Raw genomic sequence first — 23968 nt, forward strand, 5'->3', positions numbered from 1 at the left:
ACCGGAAGGTCAATCTATCAGGTGACACTATTTGGCTATATTGGTGTAACTTAGCAACCTTTTATTTTAATTACTGATTTTATTAATGTCTTGATGACTGGCGTTGACAGCGAGAATCTAAGGTGCATCCACGTAATAAAAAAAACCACTATGGTTAGGACGAGGGTTGTATAGACTGTTTCGGGAATTTTAACTTGTGAAGTGAACGGTTTTTATAGTGGAAGATTGAAAATCTTAAAAAGTGAGGCTTTCTCAATGTTTGGACGAGAGATAGGGCGAGATTATGGTGCAGCGCCGACAGATAGGACATAGTCGTTGCATTGACGGAGAGCATCGCTCATCCTGTATCATACAAGTGGATCGTCTTGGCCGACAAACACGGGCACACAGCAGGCTCCATTCATGCCGCTAGGAAATAAACCAAGCAATTTCACTCACATGCAAGCGTGTGCAGATACATTATATTCAACTATTCCACCAACAAAATCCACCGTTTTCCCTATCAACCACATCTAAACCGTGGCAAGAGATGGAAGCCAACATACTGACCTCCAAACGAGGAGGTTTGTTCTTTATCTTACATAAGAGCAAAAAGATGATCAGCTGTACGCTTTCGACGATGCAAATCCGCTCACTGCAGCGATGTACAAGAACCCATGTCTCAATTGACACATCATGTTTCCTTCTATCCATCAGCTGGTTATAATCAGACCGTCGTATTTTCATCAGAAGGCAGAACTTAGAGCACCACGCGCTGCCTCGCGTTTCATCTCTGCGGCTTTTCCACTTCCACGGAAGTACATGAATACTTGCTGCACGTTGAGTGAAATAGTTCAGTGATCAAGAGATATGAAGAACATCACAATTGTTCCTATTGGAAGGACTGAAATGAAGGGTTCATTTAAAAAATGAATAGATTTAGCCACCTGAATGACACCGATGCTCAAAAGTGATTCAAGGCAGAACAAACCAAATCCAACAAAGTAAAATATCTGTCAAATGGAGAAAAAAAATAGAAATCAGTAAGAAACTAAACAAGCTATGCCAATCCAACATATGACTATTGAATGCAGCAACGTTTGATAAAGCGTGCAGTTTTAGGAACTAAAGTAGCCAGAAAGGCTATCAGGTGCTTATAGGAGTCATTGGTGCATGAGGGCTGAGGAAATGATACAAGAGGTCTGCTGCAAAATGCAAGGATTTCCCTGTCTATGTAGTTGACTCTGCTAGTGCCATGGTAAGTACTAACATCATACATATCATTACTTCGGTGAATAAATTCATAGCTCATGAAACTGAGTAAAGCAAAGCCATATTAAGTAAAGTGAGTAATGTCAGTAAAATTAACAACCCCATAATAAGGATAAATGCTGACGTAGACTTACCCCCACAATAGCACTCTTGCTTATGACATCAATTGCAGGTAAAATCCCACTGATGAAACAGCAAATAAATAGTTAGTGCTATAAAACTTTGGATGAATCGTAAACAAATAGAGCATGGTGTGGTAGAAAGGTCTAAAACTAATTTTGATTACACGAACAGTCAAAACCAGGGTTTTGTCCCGATAAGTTTAGACAAAAACATCAAGACTTGAAGAATCCAAAATATAACAAATTACCAATGCTGCTAACACCAACCAAACTTTATCAACCACATTAATACCTTTTCTAAAACTGTACGAGCAGTTTAGCACTGGTGGCATTTGGGGTTCTTATAAACCAAGCAGTACATGTGTTGTCAGTTAGTGACAGTGAAACTTAACAGCAACATGGTTAGCAAGAAATATAACTATCTCAACTTTAGCAAGTACATGATTTAAGTTTTATTCCTATACATCCAGTTCCAGGATCACAAAGTGTGTATAAGTGTGTTCATGCCTAAACTTTAGGGCAACTATTGTATCTCTTTAATGATTTCTTGTGGAGATCAATATTGACCATGATCCAGGAGAAGGCAATAAGTGATTTCATTAACTTGTCGCTTGACCTCAAGCATGTAAATTCTTACACCATTTCTTAAGTGAAATAACAAATTATCTTTTATCGAATAAAATTGTAGGGAAGAAACACAAATTATGGCTAGGGATGCATATAGCTCCTCACAGCTAACTTCGTAGAGAACTTACAACAGTTATGAGTTAAGGAATCTCAGGAAGTAAAAAAACAAATATCCTTTCAGTAATACAGGAGACTTACGCCAAGGATTTTCCTTTGAAAGGAAATGGAGGAGCCACAGCTGCCCACACACAGAAGATTATATGAATCTGGAAATGGGCAAAGATTGTCAGCAAGGCATGCAATAACTGTATGAGCAATTAATGCTAAGATGTGACTGTGTGAAACCTTTAGTTTATTGTATGTCGATATCTTACCATGTAAAACAGAAGAAACCACCCAAACTTCAAAGCGCTCTCAGTTCTGCAAGACAGTCAAACAAAACAATATATAGTCATGAGGAATAATTGAAAAGGTGAAAAAAAAAAGTTGTTTGTACTAATGGATGAACGTGTATACTCAACCTCATTGCATTATAAAGAGGGCGATACCATAACACATAAGCCCCGGGCACACCAGATATGAAGTAGATGATGGCAAGCAGCCAAATGATAACTCCTGTAGAAGCGGAGAGGTCATATTAGCTTGAAGTGTCAGTAAAGTAATAGGAGCTGATTTGAAGAAGATATACGAGATGTCAATAAGGTGCACTTTAACTGTACCTTCCCCTTTAATCCATGCTGTTGTAGTTGCTATGATATTCCAAAAGAGGCACAATATCAGTCCTGCATGAGATCCAAGTATTGGAAAAGAGAACTTCAGTTGAGAAATGCTACGCCAAATGAACAAACTAGCCGCTATCTGTCAGGATTCCTTTTCTGTGAAATTCATCAGCCCGCCGATCAAATGAACACGATAAATTCTTTATGCAATAAGAAAAGGAGTGGAGGCTTATTGCCTTCACTCCCTGTTTAAAAGGACCAAGGCAGCACAGCACATTAGTACTGACCAACACATTTTGGACATTGTAAGAGCTTACCCAAAAATGAGGAAAATGCAAGGTACTGCATCCTTTGTAGATGGATAGGTATCTCATTTGAGATATTGTGATGGATGAGAGGGAAAAAGGGTGGCCAATTTTTCTCTTCTATCACAATGCCAGCTGCAAGAAAACAAATAAGTGATAAAGGTTAGGGAAAATAAATAGCAAAAGCTAGATTTCTCCAGGGTGCTTGGCCACAAACAGTCCAAACCCATTCTAACAGACAATGCAAAATAAGTATCCAATCTAATTTGCTTTATGAGAAGAAATAACAAGTTTTCCTTTTTAAAAGGCTAAAAAACATACAAACAAATTGGAAGACATACTTAATGATACTTGCAAACATCATCTAGGAAAAGTAATCTTCTCAGCAAATTTCACCAATAACCGAAGATAGAAATAACACTGACTGCTTCTCTGCCCAAGTTGAGTGACAGGCATCAGTTCCTCAGTAAATTTCCTTAATAAACCCATTGCTTTTACCAATATCTTTCTAATGAGTTCAAATTTTGATGCTACAAATGTGCCAAAATGAAATAAATAGCTATTTGAAAACAGGAATGAATATGAAATGTACCTCGGGAAGCTGCCTCTTCCTTCCTTTTCAATTCCTATGCCAACAGAGACACATAAAAAAGGAATCAGACCAGCATTTTCGAGAGAAAAAACTGTGCACATTGCACACAGTACATAAACAGATGGAACATGGATTCAACGTTTCAAACACATTGGACACGGCGGAAACAGACAATTTCCTTTTTTTGAGTCAACATGCTAAGATATCTCACTCAAAAAATCAGTGCACTATAGATGTAAAGCAAAATGGCTATCTCAAATGAAATCTTTGAGTACCATACAGAGAAGGAGTGTTTGAGTAATCAGTATAAATCATATATATCAACATGGCTCTCTAAAATGAAATATTTGAGTACTGTCTGGAGTAGGAATGCTTTGGCAGTAAATATAATTTATGGTTTGATTGGACATAATGCTTAAAAAAGCAATGCCTCAAGTAGCAGAGGCAAATTGCACATCCTAGAGTAGTTTATGAAAAATATTGCTTTGAGGACTACGTGTGACATAAGTTGTATTTAATTTATCAGAATTGCTATAACTGGCAAAGGGCATAGAAAAGGCAGAAAATTCTGTAATAGTAAGGCACATACCCTTTCTCTTTTGTTTAGCTCAGCCTCCATAGCCTGAAGTTCTTTCTCCTTTTTCTTGAGATCCTAAATGTAGATATAGATGGATGTATGACATGAGGAATTATCCGCAAACAAATTAGCCATATAAATACTCAAAACTAACTTGGCACACAAACAGTACAACAAAAGAATTAGACGATATGCTATTTGTATTTGGACATGAAAACGCATGGAAATTTGACAAAATCCATGATGAAGAGTGTGCATGTACCAAGTTACAGAAAGAAGCTCAGTTTACTATATATTCTTGACTCTTAAGCGGCGAAAAGAGTTATCAAAACTTTCATATGGTGCAACTGTACAGTGCTCAACATTCATTGAGAGTACAAGTACCTTAGTTGAATCGAGAGGAATGTCCACACTGTAGAAATCAGCTGGTTCATGTGATAGAGGTGAGAGCCGAGAATTGGTGGCAGCTGGAACACTTCCTCCCTGCAAAATAGGTAAGATTTGGAAGACAAATCAGTCAGGTAGTTAAGGAAAAGAGCTCCAAGATTAGGAGTCCCTCCGCAACTCAACTCAGTGACCATACTATTTTCTACGAACTCACCTGCTGCTCATCACAAAATAGAACTATCAACACACAATACCACAAAATGAAGAAGAAAACAAACTAAAACAAAAAAGGTCAACAGTTTCAGTTGAAGATGGGTAGAAGAATTGCTGCATGATTGTACCAGAAACTTTGGCTTGCATTGCCCAACAATCAGTAAACATGCACGATCAAAAACATAGCAAGTCATATAAGATGGCACCAGATCAACAAAGGTGGGAGATGCCCTTGCATCACAGCAAAAGGACCCACATCGCATTAGGAAGCTAATGGCACCAAATCCCAAGTTCCAACAACTGAGATAGCTAAATGCAGAACCGCATGCCTCACTTCCAACCGCGCAACACACGCTATTGGTCATCCACTACGCAACCTAGTTCCTCGCATGGGCACGAGAGGATCTAGAGTTAAGCAACCGCTCCACGAGCACCCTACACAACCCACAGCGTACGTGATTACCAAACTCCAAGCGCGCGAATTAGCATCTCGCCGTATCGCCCCCCTCCAGCAATCAGATCCGGCGCGTAATATGAACAATAAAGCGCCGGATCCCAAATGCGAGCACAGCGGGAGCTGATCGGATCGGAGAAGCGCCCCGAGATCTAGGCGAGTGGAAAGGCTGTAGATGCAGCGTGGTGGTTGGGCAGGTGACGCGAGGAGCACTCACCGCGAAGGGGTTGACGTTGTCATCCTCGAAGCCGTTGCGGCCGTGCTTCCCCGCCATCGCCTCCTCCTCCGGCGCCGGGTGGTGGCCAACCGCTGCGCTAGTGGCGTACTGTTGCGGTGCTCCCCTCTGCCTTCGAGTATGCGGAAATAGAGAGGAGGGGGCTGTGGGGTTCGTAGTGTATGACAGGTGGGACCCGTGTCTGTCAGGTGGGCCTGTGATCCAAAAGGCCACATAGGTTTTTTAAAGTTTTTGTTAGCTGAGAGAGTGATTGCGATTGCAATGAATTAAAAGTTAAGAAATAGGTTATAGTTGTTTTTTTTTTTTGCTTTTGGATGTGCTGAGAAGTTAAAAATTATTATAAAAATCAACAACTAAAATCTAATAGCCACAACCGTTTACTCAGCTAGCCAGAAGCTCTGAAGCCACAGCTTATCTAAATAAGTCCTATGTTAGTGTGGCAACCCTTTCCAGATCGCACATTTTTTTTTTAATTTTGGCAGCTCTATGTAGAATTAAATCAGATTAAAATGAGACAATTTTATAGCGGATTTTCTACATTGGATCAATTGGCTCTAGCAATTTAATTTTGAGGAACTCTAATTCGCAACAGTGGTAAGCTCGTGTCACTGTAGGATCCTGCGCGGCTGCTGGGCGCTAGAGGTGATGAGCGATAGTGAATAAAGTTAGGGCAAGAATGTCACACTGATAAAGGGAAGCGACAGGTGCTGATGGCTGCTGAGCGAGGGTTAGGTGCGATGGTGAAAGGGGCACTAGGAAAGAGAGGTGGCGACAGTGAGAAGAGGTAAGGGTGGGGGGGCAAAGGAAGAGGTAACATGAGGAGGAGAGGGACACACATTTGGCGTAATGGGTTACGACATAATCGTGTTCGTTAATCTTAGGTAAGGAGCTCCCGTATTGAATTGAAACTAAAAAATAAAAATTCAAAACAACATAGGCATGTGAATTGTGCAATTAGGTTTTACGAGGGGGATAGGAGTGGGTGATGCATGGATAGCTACGCGCCAAGCGTTTCCATGCCTGATGATGGGCCCACATGTTAGTACATTAGCTATAGTGAGGTAGGGGTCTAGGAGGCCGCCGATCCTAGCCCCGTTAGAATAGGTAATAGATATCCAATCTACCGATCACTGTTTTGATAGGTTTGATACATTGTGAAGTTATACTACTATAATATTGTGGTATTTAGTAAATAGTCTTTACTATTAGCTTTGTAACCCCATCCCTTTATATTTTACTAACAATTTTCACATAAAAACAAATTTACTGATCATAGCCTCCTATACGCTTGTTTTATTATCTTTAGTCTATAGTCTCTAATATTGGTCCTGTAACCCATCACTTTTATATTTGACAAAACAAAGACACTTGACGATATGGCACAACCACACTTCTGCTTTTGAAGGGAGCATGTAAAAACCCCTTTACTAATTAAAGTTGTTTTGACAAGCTAGTAGACAATGAATAAGAATCCCTTAATATCTGATGAGACGTAGACTTAAAAGTGAGACCTAAGTAACAAAAACTTGCAAAGAGCGTATGATTCAGAATAGATATTGCCATATTTGTGCAGCAGATGTGACACGAGTCCATATCAGCATGATATGTTATATAGCTTTTTTTCTACAGATTGCCATACTTTGCTACAGTGATTTGAGTATATTTGATTTCTCACGATCATTGATTGGCACAGTGATTAGTAGTAGCATATTCCAAACCCTCTCTATCGCGTGTTATTGAAAGAAAAAAAAAACTCACAAACATCCGGAAGCACTTCAATGCGTTGTGGTGATGTGAGTATACGACTTCACCTATCAAATTTCAAATTTTTGTGCTTTCATTTGTATTATCTGTAGGCATGGGATAGAGACGTACTCGCGTGTGTGAGTATGGTACACGTGTGTAGTGGTGTGTGGATCATCTTGTAATAAAAAAAAACTCACAAACATCGTTATCATGAAAAAATGACACTAATGTTAATTCTTATTTTGCATTGAAATCTCCACAAGGTATTATAAAGGTGATCTCTCTAATGCATTGTCTTTCCATAAGATTTTAGGTAAAATGTCTCAAATTAACTAAAGCATACTCTTTTCTTATTTTAAGTTTACACTTCACAGACATGACAACCATTAAACACTGCAAATACATTCCGCTAAGACCATCTTCAATGACAAAAAAAAAGAAGCGACTCATGGAGTGAGATGGCAGCACATAAGTCAATTCATCCTCACTGTAGAGTAGCTGAACCATGCACAGGCAGAAGATTCAAACCCAATCTTTGGTTTGATGCATGAGCATTAAAATAATATTTGTACATAGTAAAACCAACTGACTCTGCATAGTGAAACCAACTCCCGCCTAACCGTTGAAGCAAAATAGTCGTTGCTTTCTCGGTCTATACAAACACGCTTTTATCCATTTCACTTCAAAATTTCTACACTTTGCCCTTGTACAAACAAAGCACAACACCCTCCTCTCCATGGCCAAAATACACATGGAGTCATCGTCTTCATCTGCCAACTTCACAAGCTTGTTGAACTCCTCATCCTCAAGTCCAGATTTCCTAGGACCACAAAATTCGTATGGCAAGGAGTACCTGGGTTTCCCTTCACCTCATTTTCCCACAAAATTCATATGGCAAGGAGCGACTGGGACCGCCTCCGGCCACTTGGTGAATTTGTCGATGGCGACGTAGAGGTACTCATAGCGGATTGTCAGTGCTCGGCCTAGTCAGTCCTACCCCGGGCACCACTGAACCATTGGACCTCTTGGTCATACCTCTGTCTGTACATTTTGCTGGTCTCGGGTCAAAAATGAGAAGCAGTCTATAATGAGTACCGCACTGACAGAGCGCACCAAGCAAAGAATATTTGCCTATTTTTAAACTCACAGATAAATACTCGAGAACCAAACAGCCCAACCACAAGGGCCTCAGTGCCCAAGGCGCTGCCGAGCCTCTGGGGTCCTCGCGTAATCCTACCGCTCAGACATGAGTGGTCGGGACCACCTAGCCCCTGGTTTTGTTACCAGGTTTGCAGTGCTCAGGCGCTGAGAGGATGTCCTGGGGGCTCAAGCGCTCTGCACAAAGGAACCCACGTTCTCGGGTGCCCCGAGCTCAGGACACCTACTCCTTCCTGGCCTGGCCGGCCGGAAGGCTGACACCTACTCGGTGAGTTCCTAAAGTCATATGAATTCCCTCTCATTCATACTCTGTAAACTATTGTTCCCAAGTTATCCTCGGGACCCTCGCATGCTAATCTGTTTGGCGAGGCAGTCTCCTCGCGCGCAAAATCCCACCTTTGTGTTTGCTTTTTCGGAACGACAAAGACAAACAGTAGTCGATGTACCGCACAAGCGGCGATGGCTGACCTAGGTCCTTTATGGTGGCAGTGGTGCCCGGCTGACTTAGCAGTACCCCGAGCACTACCGAGCCTCTGGGGTCCTCAGGTAATCCTACCGCTCGAACATGAGTGGTCGGGACGCCTAGACCCCGGGGGCGGGCTGTCGGTGCTCGGTCTGGTCAGTCCTACCCCGTACACTACCAAATTGTGGGGACTCTTGGTTGCATTTCCGCCCACGCACGTCTCCGGTCTATTTGTTTGAGAGGTTGCAGGACAAAAAGCGTTCACTGGTCGTGGCGTGTACTGTGCCAGGTGGACTTGTTTCCTGAGCAAAGAAGTTTGTGTCTGTCTGTGTCTCTTTGACTCAGCAGCCGCACGCTCGCGAGGGCTCGGGGGCTCGACGCTCGGGTGGTCCTGCTGCTCAAACATGAGTGACCGGGGCAACCTAACTTCTCGGGGGTAGACTTCCGGGCTCGACCTGGCCAGTGCCTCTCGGGACATCAAGGAAGAACAAACAACATCAAGCACAAGCACAGAACGGAGTTCGATTCCAGGGATGGCTTATATTACACTGAAAGGAACCATTCAGGAGGAAATCACTCCCATATTTACAACATTCAAAAAACAAAAATCCTAACTTTTTACAGGATAAGGAGGAGGGCACGCATCGCTGTTGCTGTCACTGCTTGGGCCCGGCTCCCGCACAAAAAATTCCGCCACCTCGGTGGCGACGTCGCGGACGGCAGCCCGGGCGACGGCTTCCTCTGCCTCAACCACCCTGCCGAGCCGGCTCTAGCGGGAAGGCGGGGGTCTCAGCTGCGGTAGTAGGCGAGAACGTGCTCGGCCACACCTTGGGCCAGCGCACGCCCCTCCCGAGTCGCCAGCTCCTGGACAGCGGCAGGAAGAGCCTCGAGGCGCCGGGCGATCTCTGTGAACCCGAGGGCGACGTGGCCTATCGTTTCCGTCTCCAGCGACTGGGAACCCACAAACACACGCCCAAGCCCGGCTGCCTCCACGGTGTCCCGTGCCCGCCAAAGGATATCCCGCATCATCAACTTCACATTCGTCCGCTCTGAGAGGATGGCATCAAGCTCCTCCTTGGCGTTCTTCAGCCGAGCCTCGAGACTGCTGCCGTTGGCCGCGCTGGTGGGGATGTCCCTCGCGGCCGGTATCTCCCGGCGTTGCGCAGCCACCTCGATTCGGGACTGCTCCAGTTGCTCGGCCCGGGCCTTGATGGCCTGCTCTCGGGCAGCCAGGTCGGCCTCTCGGTTGGCGACATACTCCTCCCGGGTGGCGAGTGCTGATGACGCCAAGTCGGCATCCGCCTCACGCTGTGCGATCTACTCCTCCCGGGCGTTAAGCGCTGACACCGCCAAGTCGGCATCCGTCTCACGTAGAGCGACCTGCTCCTCCCGGTGGAGGACGTCGGCGCGACCGCGCTCAAGATCGTCGTTCTGGCAACAGAGGTCCGCCTGTGCAGACCGCACGGCTTCTTCCCTCTTGCTGGCCGCCTCCTCCCGTGAAGCAACCTGCCGCTCGCGCTGAGCAAGTTGATCCTCGCAAGCGACCAGCTCTCCGGCACGCCTCCTCGGTGCTTGGTCGCGCTCCGCCGCGAGCCGCTCCAAGCGGTCGGCTTTCTCCTGCGCGGCGACGGCCTCATCGCGGGCCTCCTCCAGTGCCTCCCGCTCCACGGCCAGCTCCTGCATGGACCTTTCGTAGGCCGAGCGAGCCATGACGGAAAAACATAATTTTGGGCGCAGATATTGGTCTGAAGAGGAGAATCTGGTGCTAGTAAGTGTGTGGCTGAATAATTCCAATGATCCAATCGGTAGCAATGACAAGAAATATGATCACTATTGGACGAAAAGTCACCAGAGAATACAACAAGTACTCTCCTGTAGACTGACGAAGGTCGATGTTGCTGTCGGTGTATTGGGAACCAGGGGTCCCTGAGTCCCAAGACCGGGCCGGCCATCCGCCACGTATCACCATCCCGCGAGATCCACCCTGCAGGATAAGAAGAAACTAAGTCCCGGGAGGACATCCACAGTGACGGGTGGTCGGATGCACGCCGCAATTTTCCACCGCCCCTGTCACTTCGCCAAGACGGAATGATGACGCCTTTCTCCGTGGCACCTTGGCACTCGCGCCCCCTCTTTCCCATTCAAGATAAGTCGAGGTCGGCGCGCCTATAAAAAGAAAGGATGGAGAACACATAAAGACAGACCCCGACAACCCATGAAGAAAGGCGCAACACGGAAAAGTTCACAGGAAAAAGATACGTAAGGTACACACGAAGAACATCACAAACAAGCTCGAGCAAAGCCAGGACACGGGAGCCTCAAGCTCTCTGTGGACAGCACACCCTTGTAACCAAATACATCCTTGAAGAATTCTCTTCAAGGAAAGATATAGCACTCACACAGGAGTAGGGTGTTACGCCCCCGTGCGGTCCGAACCTGTCTAAACCCCGGTGCATCCATCTTTTTTGCACTAGGTCGATCATCCCCCACCACCAGCCACTGCATTTATTTTCCGTTCCCATTTATTTCCCCGACGAGCTCGTTCAGGATCATCCCCCCAGCCGAATCTTTAAAAAGGGATCTCTCGGGATCCCTGCGACAGGAGTTCATCCTCCGACAGTTGCAATGCAAGAACCATTGGAATAGGTATGAACCACTGGTTACAAAGTTCGATTCATGCTGGCATAGAATGAAAAGTGCACATGGCAGTGGTGAATTAGACGACCAAGTGATGGAGCTTACACTTCTTCTAATCAAGATGATGAAGCAAGTGCTGAAGCAAATCGTCGCTCTCCTGGAAAGAAGACAACAAAAGCACGGCAGAAAGGGAAAGCAACATCATGTTATTCAGAAGGCGGCCTGTCAAATGAAAATGTGCAATATTTCAATGACTTTCAGCAGCAGAAGTCAGAAGCAATTGAAAAAATAGCATAAGCAACTGCTCAACATGCTAAAGCCATTACTGAGCAAGCTGTAGCAGGAATTGAGCATGCTAAAGCCGTTGCTGAGCAAGCTGCAACAACTAAAGAGAAGCTTAAGATAAAGAAAATGAATAAGTACCTCTAGCTGATGGCCATTGATACTACAACCTTCAGCGATGCACAAAAGGCTTGACATGAAATGATGTTGAATTATTATACTAAGGATTTTTTTTTTTGAAGAAGAAGATTCTTAGATGTACTACTTTTCTACTTGTTCTAGTGGAAATGTAACACTTTGACTTATTCTAGTGGCATTATAATTTTTTCTACTTGTTCTAGGGGCAACGTAATTTTTCTACCTCTTCTAGTGACAATGTAGCTTTCGTACTTCTTGGGTCCATATTCCCGTCATGAAGAGATTTTCGTTCCCTTCAGCGCTCCAACAGTTTCTCTCCACGGTTCTCATCACGAAGGGATTCCCAAAGTCATTCCATTCAGGACGGGATTCTCTCTCCTTTCCCTTCGCGATTCCTCTCGAAGGGAAGCTGTTGGAGATAAGAGAAAATAAAGGGAATCCGAATGGGGAAGAGAATTGGGAAGGGAATGAAATGAAGGGAATATGGTTGGAGATAGTCTTATGGTAATCCAGATCTTGTGTGTTCTTTGTTAGATGGTTGTTTGTTCCATTTGCTTTCAATACTCATGGCAGACTAACCTGCAAAAAAAAGAATGCTCACATTAAGAAGGTAGATATTGTAGACATTGTATATAAATATGTTAGGTGCCAATCCACCTTTTACAGTAGTCATTTCATAATTAGCCGTTGTGAAGTAGCTGTTAGGAACTAATTGTCGTGAACTAGTTGTTGTGAACTAGTTGTTGGAAACTAGCTGTTGGGAACCACCTTGCACACATATAAAAGACACCAGCCCCTCCAACATTGAGCCATACAAGTTTCAACCATTTTCAGCAGCAATATATTCTACTGTCTAATAATGGACACATAATTAAGCTCCCAGTCTGACCATCCTGAGGATCAGATTGGTGTCCATATTCCCCCTATTGAGGCCATTTGAGGCTTCATCAATGATCTAGTTGAAGATCATATTATAGAATAGATTAGAGCTCAAATAGAAGAGCAAGTGAGGGGTACATCTATTCAGCAACGACGATTTTCTCGAAGGTATGTTGTAAGAGATCGAGATACTGGTCACAAAAGACTGATCACATACTACTTCTTTGACAACGCATTGTATAATGATGTGCAGTTCAGACGGAGGTTTTGCATGAGATGACATTTATTCCTACAGATTGTGCAAAAGCTCAGTGATTGGTCTCCTTACTTTCATCAAAGAAGTGATGCCGCTGGTAAGTTGGGCTTTTCACCCTTGCATAAGTGTGCCATTGCTATGCGTATGTTAGCATATGAAACTTGTGTAGATGTGTGGGATAAAAACTTAAGAATTGCTGAAACTACAATCATTGAGTGCTTGACTAAATTCTGTAAAGGTGCGATAGAAAATTTTGGGGAGGAATAACTTAGGAGGCCTTATAATGATGACATTCAAAGATTACTGCAAGAAGAGGAGACTCGTGGCTTTTCAGGTATGTTAGAAAGCCTTGATTGTATACATTGGCAGTGGAAAAACTATCTAGTGTTGTGAAAGGGCAGTTCACTTGTGGTGACTATAAAGTGGACACATTCATGTTAGAAGTTGTTGCTTCGCATGACCTTTTGATACGACATGTATTTATTGGTACTCCTAGATCAAACAATGATATAAATGTGTTAAACAATTCAACATTGTTCACAAAAGTTCTACAAGGAACAGCTCCAGAAGTTCAGTTTACGGTGAATGGCAATAAGTATAACATGGGCTACTACCTAACAATTGATATTTATTTTGAGTGGGCAATATTTGTGAAATCAGTTTCCAATCCTTTAAGTGAGAAGGACAAACTATTTTTCATGAAACAAGAAGGAGCAAGAAAAGATGTGGAGTGTGCTTTTAGAGTCTTGCAGGCTCGTTTTGCTATAATACATAGCCCATCACGTATGTAACAAAGAGAAGCACTTTTCTCGGATTCTTATGGGGCTCGCAATGATGTTGACTATGATCAGGAGCATTCGTCTTTTCCGTTGCTCCAATATCATCAATGGCCAATAAATGAGTTTACTAGGATGCTCGAGATAAACGCCGGTATTCATTGTCGGTTCATGCATCGTCGCCTGAAGTCAGACTTGATAGAGCATATATGGCAACAATATGGAGAAAATCAAGAGCATTACTGATCAGTTTGTCTGCAATTAAGTTTAGTTCTCCTACTATCTGAATGTATGCTACTTATTCTTGTGTAATTTGCACTAGCCAATTTAGTTCTTCCATCTTCTTGTGTACGCATGCTGGTAAGATGTAAAATAAAGCCTATCGATTCCTTTTGTTTTCCTTTATGTATATTTTTTTTCCTGTATCTAACATCGGTGCTCTCTAACAAACAATAAACCAATTTAGATCAATTCAAAGCACGTGCAAAACAAAGCTAACATATCAATCTAACCAAGTAACTTATAAATTGGTCATCCTCGAAGCTTTTTTCATTCTTGCGCCCTGCTCCTACTGCGTCGCTGCTTGACCGTGTTACCCCTGGCTGAGACCTTCATGCACGGTCACGCCCCTGGTCGAGCCCCTCCCAGGCCACCCCGTGCCCCTCGCAACCATGCTAGGGCTTAGGCGATTGCACCCCTGGTCGTGCCCAAGCCACCTGCTAGCCTCGGGTCTGGATCCATAAACCTCCGACTCTAATTTTATGGTGGCATAGCTTGATTTCTAGGGAAGAAGACGAGGAACGAGGTGAGGAAGATGATGTCGACACGAAAGAGGAATAGAAATTTCCCCACGAGTGTTTTGGGCTGAAAAAAGAAAACACTTTTTTATTAGCTATAAGTCCTATATAATGGTTTGGCACAGTTGGAAGGTGGAGAGGTGAACCCAACCCATCCTGTGTGACTGCTTTTTTTTTTTCTATGATGGTTCGACTAGCCAATAGAGATGCTCCAATGTACATCCCGACCTGATTAATTTTAAGCCCGCGTCAGTGATAACAAACCCTGCTCCCTACTAGTGACCGACGAGCTCAGCCCTTTTGACTCCCGGTCTCCCACCACAGCTGCTCTTCTCCTCACGCAGCTCAAAGCACAACGGAGGGAAACCCAACGCCACGCTCTCCTCTCGGCTCTCGCACCTCAGTCCTCACCACCACTAGCGAGCTCGCGGGAAACGGTCGCCTAGCTCAGCAAGAAGCAACAAGGACAAGGGAGGCAATGGGCTGCTGCGCCAGCAAGATGTGCGACGAGCCGCCGGGCGCGGCGGGGGAAGCTACCCGGCGGCGGTCGGAGGCGCGTGACCCGCCGCCGCCGCCGCCGGAGGAGGAGAAGGTCAAGGAAGTGCTCTCGGAGACCCCGAAGGCCAAGCCGAGGCCCAGGCCTAAGCGAGTAGCTGCGTCGGTGGGGCTAGAAGCAGGGGAGACGGCGCCCAAGGCGAAGGGCGGCGGTGCCAGGGTGAACGGTGGTGGTAGGGCACGTCGGGCGGTGGGAGTGGCGCGTTCCGGCGACGAGAAGTCGACGGAGGCGGCGTCCGAGTCGTCGGCCGCGACCACGGCGGTGGGCCCCGAGCGGTCCCCGGCGAAGGCGCCAGTCAGGAGGCGGGGAGCCGTGTCCGGCGAGCTCGCCCGCGCCAGGCGGGACCGGGCCCCCGCCGCCGCCGCCGGGCGCCCTGGTGGCGGGCGCGCGTCCCCCTCGCCCCCGCCGCCGCCGCGTCGGCGCGACCCCGGTGAGTGGCCAGTCCGTAGGTCCCCGTCGCCGGCGGCGAAGCGGCCGCAGGACCAGCGGCGCGCGGGCACGGGAGCTGCTGCCTCCGCCTCCTCCGGCACACAGCGTAAGCCGCCTGTCCCGGCGAGACCGTGCGGCCGCGCGTCGCCGCGGCGCGCGCACGAGGCTCCTGCGCCTCCCCAGCCCTCGCCGCCGGCGCCGCCAATGCAGACACCCGGGCCTGCGCATTCTGCACCTCCACCGCTGCCACTGCCGCCAGAGGATAATGCCACCGCCACCGCCACCGCCGCCGCCGCCAGAGACGGTGAAGGGAAGGAGTCCCTGGACAACCCCTTGGTGGCCATGGAATGCTTCATATTCCTGTAGCGTTGATCTTACCTCTCCTCTCTCAGTAATAAGTTATTAATCACTCAGTTCGCTAGGAGTAACTAGGTAGCAGCAGCGTAATTTGGTGCGTAATCTCGTCACCGAGGTCTCCCTGGGCTGGCTTTTTTATCCCCGGTAGAAAATTACTGCCAGGTTGTGTCAGTAGCGCAATCGGACGGCTCTGATGTCCTGTTGTGGTCTTCTAGTGTCCTTGATGTAATCTGTAGAGTGCCTGCCTGTCCAGTCCTAATCTTTTGTTTCGTTTGCAACGCAACATGGAGTCATTCAGAGCTTGAAAGCTACTCGTGTAATATTGCTGTCCCAATTTGCACTGCAGCAGGAATTTCATTGCATTTGTACAGACTAGACAGTTAATTTTTTTCTGTGAACCAGGTTTCCACTCCTTGTACCATGAATCGAGATGAGACGGATGGAGATGGGTCCATCACGATTTCCTTGCTTGGCCAATTCAATGGCTCCTTCCATTGCCCCAGTGGCCAGTTCAATAACTCCACTCAACAGCACTGCAGCAAGCAGCTTACTCTGCATAGCCAACATGAAGTCCTCTCGCCATGTCCTGTGCAACCGAATTGTCCGATCCAACGGGAGTTCGTGCCTGCATATTCAATGCGGTGGCTCCTCAGCTCCGCAGTCCCATTTCTTCAGGCTCTAGTCGGTGCCAGGCGTTCAGAGCTCACTGCACCTGGCAAATGTACGCTACTGCACGGGGGCCGGGGGGTTGTCGGTTGTCGCAACCGTAGCAAAACCTACTGCAGGTAGACCCACGGGTTCGCGGTCTTTGGCATACCGCTTGCGATCGTGTGGACGATACGATTAACAGGTCGAGTTTGGTTTGATATTACAGATAAACTGATTCCATGTACAGTTAGATCTCTTAGAGGTGGAATTAGAGATCGACGTGTAGGTGGAGACAAAAATCTAACTCCATACTTTGTACTACTTCCTCCGGTTCAAAATAAGTGTTATTTTAGATTATGCATTTAACTATTTAAAACTTCAACTACGAATTATTTTTTATGTATTAAATTTAAATACTTGAAAGTGACATTTATTTTTAAAAATATTTTTATAATAATATATTTTTGTTATGTTTCATCTATATATTACTTAAAAAAATAAGTTAAAGTTATATTATAAGGAGAGTATCGATGTCCAAGTGTATATATATATAGCCCCCCGACCTTAATCTAAGCTCGAGATTATTCCCCTGCTTCCGGTTCTTTCACTCAGTCTAGGCAACACGTATCTCCGTCATCGAAACATGGCTCGTGCTTGGGCAGTTGGCGCGTCCCTGACCTGGCTATTGCACCGTGCAGAATGCGAGGCGGAGCTGGAGCTGGTGCAGCGGCGCTCTCGCTGCCGCTGCCGCGGGGCGCGGTGGACAGCGGCGTGAGTGGCAGCGAGCACACGCGCGCCCGCGGGGGCGCAGGTTGGGTGGGATCACGGGTTTTTTTGTTCGCGCCTTTCCGCGCGGCCTCCCACTTGCCCGCGCGCGCGCGTTGACGTGCCCGCCGCGCGCGCCGTCTGTCGGCCGCTCGTGCTCCTCCCGGCATCTTTTCCTACTCCTATCTCACCGCGCCGTTGCCCCTCGTCCCCCGCCGCCGCCGCCGCTCGCGGCGCCTCCGTATCCTTTACCACACTGCTAGGGGGACAACGGACGCAGCGGTGAAGTGCTCGCCTCTGCACGACTGCACTGCACCGCAACGTTTTCTCCGGTCGCTTCCCTTTCCACCGAGTACGTCGGGGGAGATCGCGTCGGGTCTTTTAGGACTGAAACGGTGGCCGTGGACAGCGCGTCAGCCCCGATGCGGCCGGCGTGCTGCGCGCGCCGGCAGCGGAGCCGCGCTTTTGCCCGCCACTTGCCCAGCTTTGCACCGTGTGCCGACGGGTGCAGCTAGGGAGGTATCCGACGGATAGTTTAGGTTAGTTCATTTAGCCTCTTGGTTGATTAGGAAAAATGAGTTAGCTAGTATAAGATAGAGGTGTATTTTTAGTTCAAACTCAGTAAGTTTCAGGTTTTAGGTATATAAAAAAAGAATTTTGCATCCTTAGTGCAGGTGCGGCAGCTGCCCCATTCGCTTCTGCACTGCAGAGGCAGCAGTTTCTCGATCCAGACGTAGGGAAAAAGGGCACCCGCGTGCCGACATGCGCATAGTGACATGAGGGCAGTCAGGCTCGGCCTTTTTCCCCGTGTCGCAGCTTTCATGGTTCTTGCGATACCATAACTTTTCATGATATAATACTACCTCCGTTTTCATTAAGTTTGACTTTACGTTTTTTTATAAAAAATTTATAGATATCTAATTTTTTTCGTATCATTATATTTATCGTGAAATATGCTTCATTAATATTGTAAAGTACTTGTAATTTTTAGAAAAAATGCAAAAGCAAAATTACTAGTAAAAACGGGTAAACGAAAACGGAGAGAGCTGCACGCAGCAAAACACGCAGTCCCCACTGTGCCCAGCCCAAACAACCAGAACCTCTCTTTTGGATGGCCTTCAATGCAAAATCCCAAAGAATCCAGCAGGTCTGTAATGTGTACGGATCTGGCCCACTAGCAACTGAATTCAAATGCCTATTTCCCAGGACCCTGCAAAACCAACCCACCAGAGCCCAAAATTTCTGTCAGACCAGAACAACTAGGCGAATTGGCGAGCAGCGCCCTTTTTTTTTACACAAAGTATAATAAAAGAACACTAAAAAATTAAATTCACTATTTTTATATCTTAATATTTATTTATAAATTTATCAATATTTAACATATTCATTTAATTATGGATAAAACAGTGGTACTTTCATTTTTAACACGTAGATAACAGTAATACGAATATAACTAAATTTGTTTCATATTTTTTTTGAGTTTTAAATATTTTCCTATGCTTTTTAAATTATTTCAGTCAATTTATCAATATAACTATTATTCCTTTCACTATTTTTCTAGAATTTTGAAAAAAAACTATGTGTACATATATACATACAGATACATATACATAGCATATATACACATACGCATACGTACATATATACACATATATGTATACAAATACATGTCTGTATATACATACACATACATGATACCCACATGAACAACAGCTATACTAACTTGACCCCTAAAATTGCTCCAGTTCTTGGCCTTTTAATATAAGTAATAGATGCCAAAATCCACTACCTTTGGACGAATTTATCTTCAGGTACAACTTTGAGAGGAATTTATTCTCAAATTAACGGAAGTTCCCTTCAAAGTACACACAAAAATTTCGATTACTCAACCGAACAATAAGCAACAAGCTCAAACCGAGCCTTCATTTTATTATTTGTCAACGGGGTTGACAAACTTTCATCCTTCTTTTCTCGTTTATCTGCTGGAGAGCCCTTCAATCCCGTGGCCAAAATTGTGCTGAGACCCTGGAACTTGTCCAACAAAGCAATTCTTCAAGCGGTTGATGGTGACTCTGCCCACTTGTTCACGACCTCTTTCAATTTGTCGAATCCCTGAGATGCAAGAGATGGATGAGATAATCAAGTAAAAGCTGACTCCCGAATTTTTTTTAAAAAGGACTAGAGCAAGTCAGCCAAAAGACCATATGCAAAATAAAATTTCATCATGAGTTCATGACAGTTGGCTTCACTGGTTGAAACTACACGTATTCTCCCAGTTTATTGAAAGAAGCTTGCAACATGCAAAGGAACATTGCCATTGACTGAAAAGCCTGCTATTCAGATATTAGCATGCACTCCAACATGTGGATAAACATATGCTTAGTGATCCACACTGGTATTTAAGCTGTTGCTGAAAACACAGGTTTGCTGCATGGATAACTCTACAAGCACCTAGGTGCTATGGTATCATGTGGTTGATGATATGCAGCTTGGTATCTTCTTATCAGTTGAAACAGAACATGCAAGTGCAATTATGATGTAAATTCTAAATTAGTATCCACATTCATGTAGCCCTCCTCCTGATGGGAAATACATTTTCATAAAATGAAGATTAAACAATCTAGTTGGTTTTCCACTGATTAATCAGTGTCAGGGGAAGTTTGCGCGTAGCATAAGAAATAATATTCTGTTAAGTGACACTGGCAGTCCTGTAAGGCCAAATTACTAACAGGAACAGTATATGCCAAAAGAGTATAATCTACATACCATGCGATTTGTGAAGCTTCCAAAAGATTCACCTTCCTGTCGCGTGTTATTCCAATAGGAAAACAGTGGTTCCAAAACCTTCTCAATGTCATCAAGCTTCACTTTATTCATAAACGATTCTGCTAGGGTACTTTGGTTTGGTGTTCCACCCAGCCAGATCTACGGTCACAGTAAAGAAGAGTACAATAAGTATGAAAGAAAGCCAAAACCTAAGTGGTAAGGTAGCCAAGACCAAGTAAATGTAACCAAAACGACGTACAAATTATTTCACTATTCTTATTACCTGGTAACTTTTTGGGCCATCACCAACGAAACCAAGCTCTGCCATATATGGTCTAGCACACCCATTAGGGCATCCAGTTATCCTCACAACTACAGACTCATAATCCTTGATACCAACCTATTAAGCAGACACAGTAACATTAAATGGCAAGGCTCCAATACACACTATATACCTATTAAATTGTTATTTCAGAACATAACAGATAGATACCTTATCAAAAACTGCTCTAATTCGTTTAAGAATTGGCAGGATCCCTCGTTCAGCCTCTGTTTGTGCCAAAGGGCACAGTGGCAAGGCAGGGCATGCCATGGAAGTTAAATTCAGGGGGTCCACATCCTTTGGTTCCTATATACATGAACACTCCAACTTTAGTTATATTCCACCAGCATACCACAATGTTGCAGAGATCCAACTTATAGGGGAAAGTAATCATGTCTGCTTATAGTTTCTTTGAATTTTCAGTGTGAGAAAAACCTCAGTATGTAATGAAGTAGTAATAACACAAACAACGGTATCGATAGGAGCATCAGAAGAAGCAAGGAGAATTGAAAGAATTTAATGTAAACCACGAAAATATATTTGTACATTAAAAGCCAGACATATGAAATAGAAAAAGAAAATCTTACCAATAAGCCAGCTTGGGCAAGAGCTGCAGTGATGGGTTCTCTCCATGCCTGATCAATCCCACATAAAATAAGATTTTGGTTTGGGGTAATACTAACATCCAGAGTATACTTCTCAATTATCTGGCGTAGAATTTTCTTTGCTTGCCCACCAACACGACCATTATCAACATGAACTCCATAGAATAATTTCCCATCACCCTATAATAGACAAAACAGAGGTAACTTAGCAGACTTATCAAATCCTCTGTTCTAGACCACAAAGTAAAGGCAAACAGTATAAACATGCATGTCAAAAATATAAGTATTAAGCGGAGTAACAGAACCTTTGACGTAGATCTAATTATAAATGAAGAAAAATTTACAAAATACCAGAGCATCCTTCCTAAAAAGGTACCATCAGTTATTTAAAAAAAAAAGAACACGCGATTATCATGGATTGCCTAAGATAACAAAGAAATTATACCTGTTCCTGCCAGCCAAGGTAGCTGTTAAACTGCCATTCTGGCAATGGTCGGAAACTTTCAAACTTCTTCCCGTAATATTTTTCAACTTCAGCCCGAAACTTGACAATTCCCCAACGGTCAATCAAATACTTCATCCTGCTATACTTGCGATCATCCCTTCTTCCATTTTCCCTCTGTGTGACAACAATGGCCTTTATAGCATATAATATATCTTCTTTTGGAACATAACCTAGTGGATCAGCCAGCCGAGGGAATGTAGTTTCCACCCGGTGTGTCCTTCCCATGCCACCTCCAACCTGGAAAATAGGGTAAGAGAGACATTATAGAATAAATTAACAGGTAAGAGAAAAGTTTTCCAAAGGCAGAGATGGGTTGCAAAATGTTTTTCATAGGCCTTACATAAATGTTAAAGCCAACAGGTTCTCCTGCATCATCTGAAACAACAACAACGCCGATGTCATTGGTCAGAATGTCAACAGAATTATCACCAGCCACAGTAACTGCAATCTTGAACTTCCTCGGCAGATACTGGGTGCCGTAGATTGGCTCAGGGGAGTCAGGGAAGTTTGTTCCATGTGAGTTGTCATTGCGGGCTTCTGTGACCTCGGGAGGTTCTTCGGCTGACATTATCTTCTCTCCATCCACCCACAAGTCATAATAAGCTCCAGATTGTGGTGTAAGAAGTGCTGCAATGTTCTCTGCTATTTGTTGAGCAAAAAGAATATCTTTTCTGACATAAGGTGCAGCAGGTGCAAGCACATTCCTATTGAGATCTCCACAAGCACCCAATGTTGAGCCCATATTCTTTATCACAGTGCTTAGAACAGTCTTCAAGTTCTTCTTAAGAACGCCATGCAGCTGGAATGTTTGCCTGGTGGTCAAACGGAGTGTTCCAATGCCAAACTCATCAGCCAGTGTATCCATAGCCAAGTAAAGCTGGTTTGAAACTTTCCCACAAGGATTCTTTGTTCGGAGCATAAACGAGTAATTCTTCTGCCCACGAACATCTCGATCAGACTGTTGATAGCTTCCATGAAACTTAATCAACTGGATAGCACTCTCGTTGATATTTGGGGCATCTGAGACCAACTCCTCATTCAAAGGGTACCGGAGAAAGTTGCTCTTTTCCTTGATTATCTCAACCTTGCTTCGCTTAACTTCAGATGCATCCTTCTTCAGAGGCTGCAGGCACGATTCACGGGTTCAGAACTTCAGACAACAGAAGTGTTCCGTGGTTGCATAGCATTTTATACCAAATGAATTTCGAATTCTGCATTATAATTGTAGTTCTAACCAGAATTCTAGGGAATAAAATACTAATATAAGACAAAGGATTTTTATTATAAAAAGTTCATTAACGTTTTAACAATGGAACCTTTCCCACCGATCACAGAGCTAGTTTGGCTGCATTTCACATTAGCAATCAAAATATGAAAACCAATACTGAAGAGGAATTGTACTTTAAGAAAGCTTGTCCCCATTTTGCTTACACTAGAATTTCTGGGCAACACAATCAACAATCCACAGTTGATCCAGCATTCCAGTACCACCAATGTACAGATTCACCAGCAGGCAAATAGTAAATTTCCCACAGGTTAAGCCCACCAAAAACCACACCCCAATCGCATGTTAATCACATCTCACCGTATCATTCTCAGCAAACCATTCCCTAAAAACTAAAAACCATGACCCCATAACGAACGCCCCAACCTGAGAAACCTCTCCCGCAAAAGCAGGAATCCCTGCAGAGTACAGATACACACTCACCGCGGAGACGGCGCGTATGCTGCCCGCGGACGCGCCCCCGCCGCCGCCCGCTGGGGAAGCCGCGGGCGGCGCCACCCGGAGCGGCCTCCCGAGCACCCGCGACCTGGGGAGCTGCGCCGCGCCCCGGAACCCGTGGAACTCCGCGCCCCCGACCGCCGCCGACATCGCCGGAGCCGGAAGGAGAAGCGCTTGGACGAAATGAACGAGGGTGCGGCGGCGGAGTGGAGTGGCGTGCGAGAGAGATTTGTTCGTGCGGGCGGGCGTGCGGGCGCTTCGCACGGTCCAGGGGCCACTGGAGACGACGGGCACGGGGCCTTTATTAGGGAGGGGTCGAGCATGCCCGGCCCCACCGGGCTGAGCGAGCGGAGATTATCCCCGTGGACGTGGTCTATGAAACACCTTCAGATTTGTTGTGGACTAGGACGCCGATGGGCCCCATGTGTCAGTGGAAAATACGAGTCGCGGTGTATGCACGCGGTGCGGGCGTGTGAGAGTGGTGAGCTCCAGCGGGGAAGACGGGAGCGGCAAAGCGCTGTCCACACCTGACGGGTGTGCCGACCACGCGTCGCGCGCCACCCCTATGACAGGTGGGCCTGGGCCTCCCCAACCCGACCTGTCAGTGACGTATGAGAATACGCCCGTTGCCTCATAGCAATAGGTTTTAGTTTATTTTTATCCACTCGTAGGCACGAG

General features: G+C 45.3%; 3 protein-coding genes across 3 annotated transcripts; 1 reads left to right on the plus strand and 2 right to left on the minus strand.

The window, feature by feature from the left end:
- Positions 1 to 403: 403 nt before the first annotated feature.
- On the minus strand, positions 404 to 5623 carry LOC133929173 (secretory carrier-associated membrane protein 3-like). Its single transcript, XM_062375819.1, has 12 exons — positions 5465 to 5623; positions 4578 to 4676; positions 4206 to 4268; positions 3617 to 3650; positions 3037 to 3159; positions 2720 to 2782; positions 2522 to 2615; positions 2375 to 2420; positions 2199 to 2266; positions 1386 to 1434; positions 927 to 992; positions 404 to 812 (listed from the first exon to the last, which is right to left on the minus strand). Exons 1-12 carry the CDS (start codon positions 5519 to 5521, stop codon positions 726 to 728), a joined length of 849 nt encoding a protein of 282 aa, XP_062231803.1. The 5' UTR covers positions 5522 to 5623; the 3' UTR covers positions 404 to 725.
- A 9387-nt stretch (positions 5624 to 15010) lies between these two features.
- On the plus strand, positions 15011 to 16234 carry LOC133929855 (predicted GPI-anchored protein 58). Its single transcript, XM_062376613.1, has one exon. It carries the CDS (start codon positions 15093 to 15095, stop codon positions 15963 to 15965), a length of 873 nt encoding a protein of 290 aa, XP_062232597.1. The 5' UTR covers positions 15011 to 15092; the 3' UTR covers positions 15966 to 16234.
- A 2849-nt stretch (positions 16235 to 19083) lies between these two features.
- LOC133929174 (sulfite reductase [ferredoxin], chloroplastic-like) lies at positions 19084 to 23563 on the minus strand. Its single transcript, XM_062375820.1, has 8 exons — positions 23276 to 23563; positions 21908 to 22690; positions 21508 to 21804; positions 21045 to 21242; positions 20629 to 20763; positions 20419 to 20535; positions 20136 to 20294; positions 19084 to 19481 (listed from the first exon to the last, which is right to left on the minus strand). The coding sequence occupies exons 1-8, from the start codon at positions 23438 to 23440 to the stop codon at positions 19422 to 19424; spliced, it is 1914 nt and encodes a 637-aa protein (XP_062231804.1). The 5' UTR covers positions 23441 to 23563; the 3' UTR covers positions 19084 to 19421.
- Between the last annotated feature and the right edge of the window lie 405 nt (positions 23564 to 23968).

Source organism: Phragmites australis, chromosome 9 (genome assembly GCF_958298935.1).
Source record: "Phragmites australis chromosome 9, lpPhrAust1.1, whole genome shotgun sequence".
In the NCBI taxonomy this organism is placed as follows: Eukaryota; Viridiplantae; Streptophyta; class Magnoliopsida; order Poales; family Poaceae; genus Phragmites; species Phragmites australis.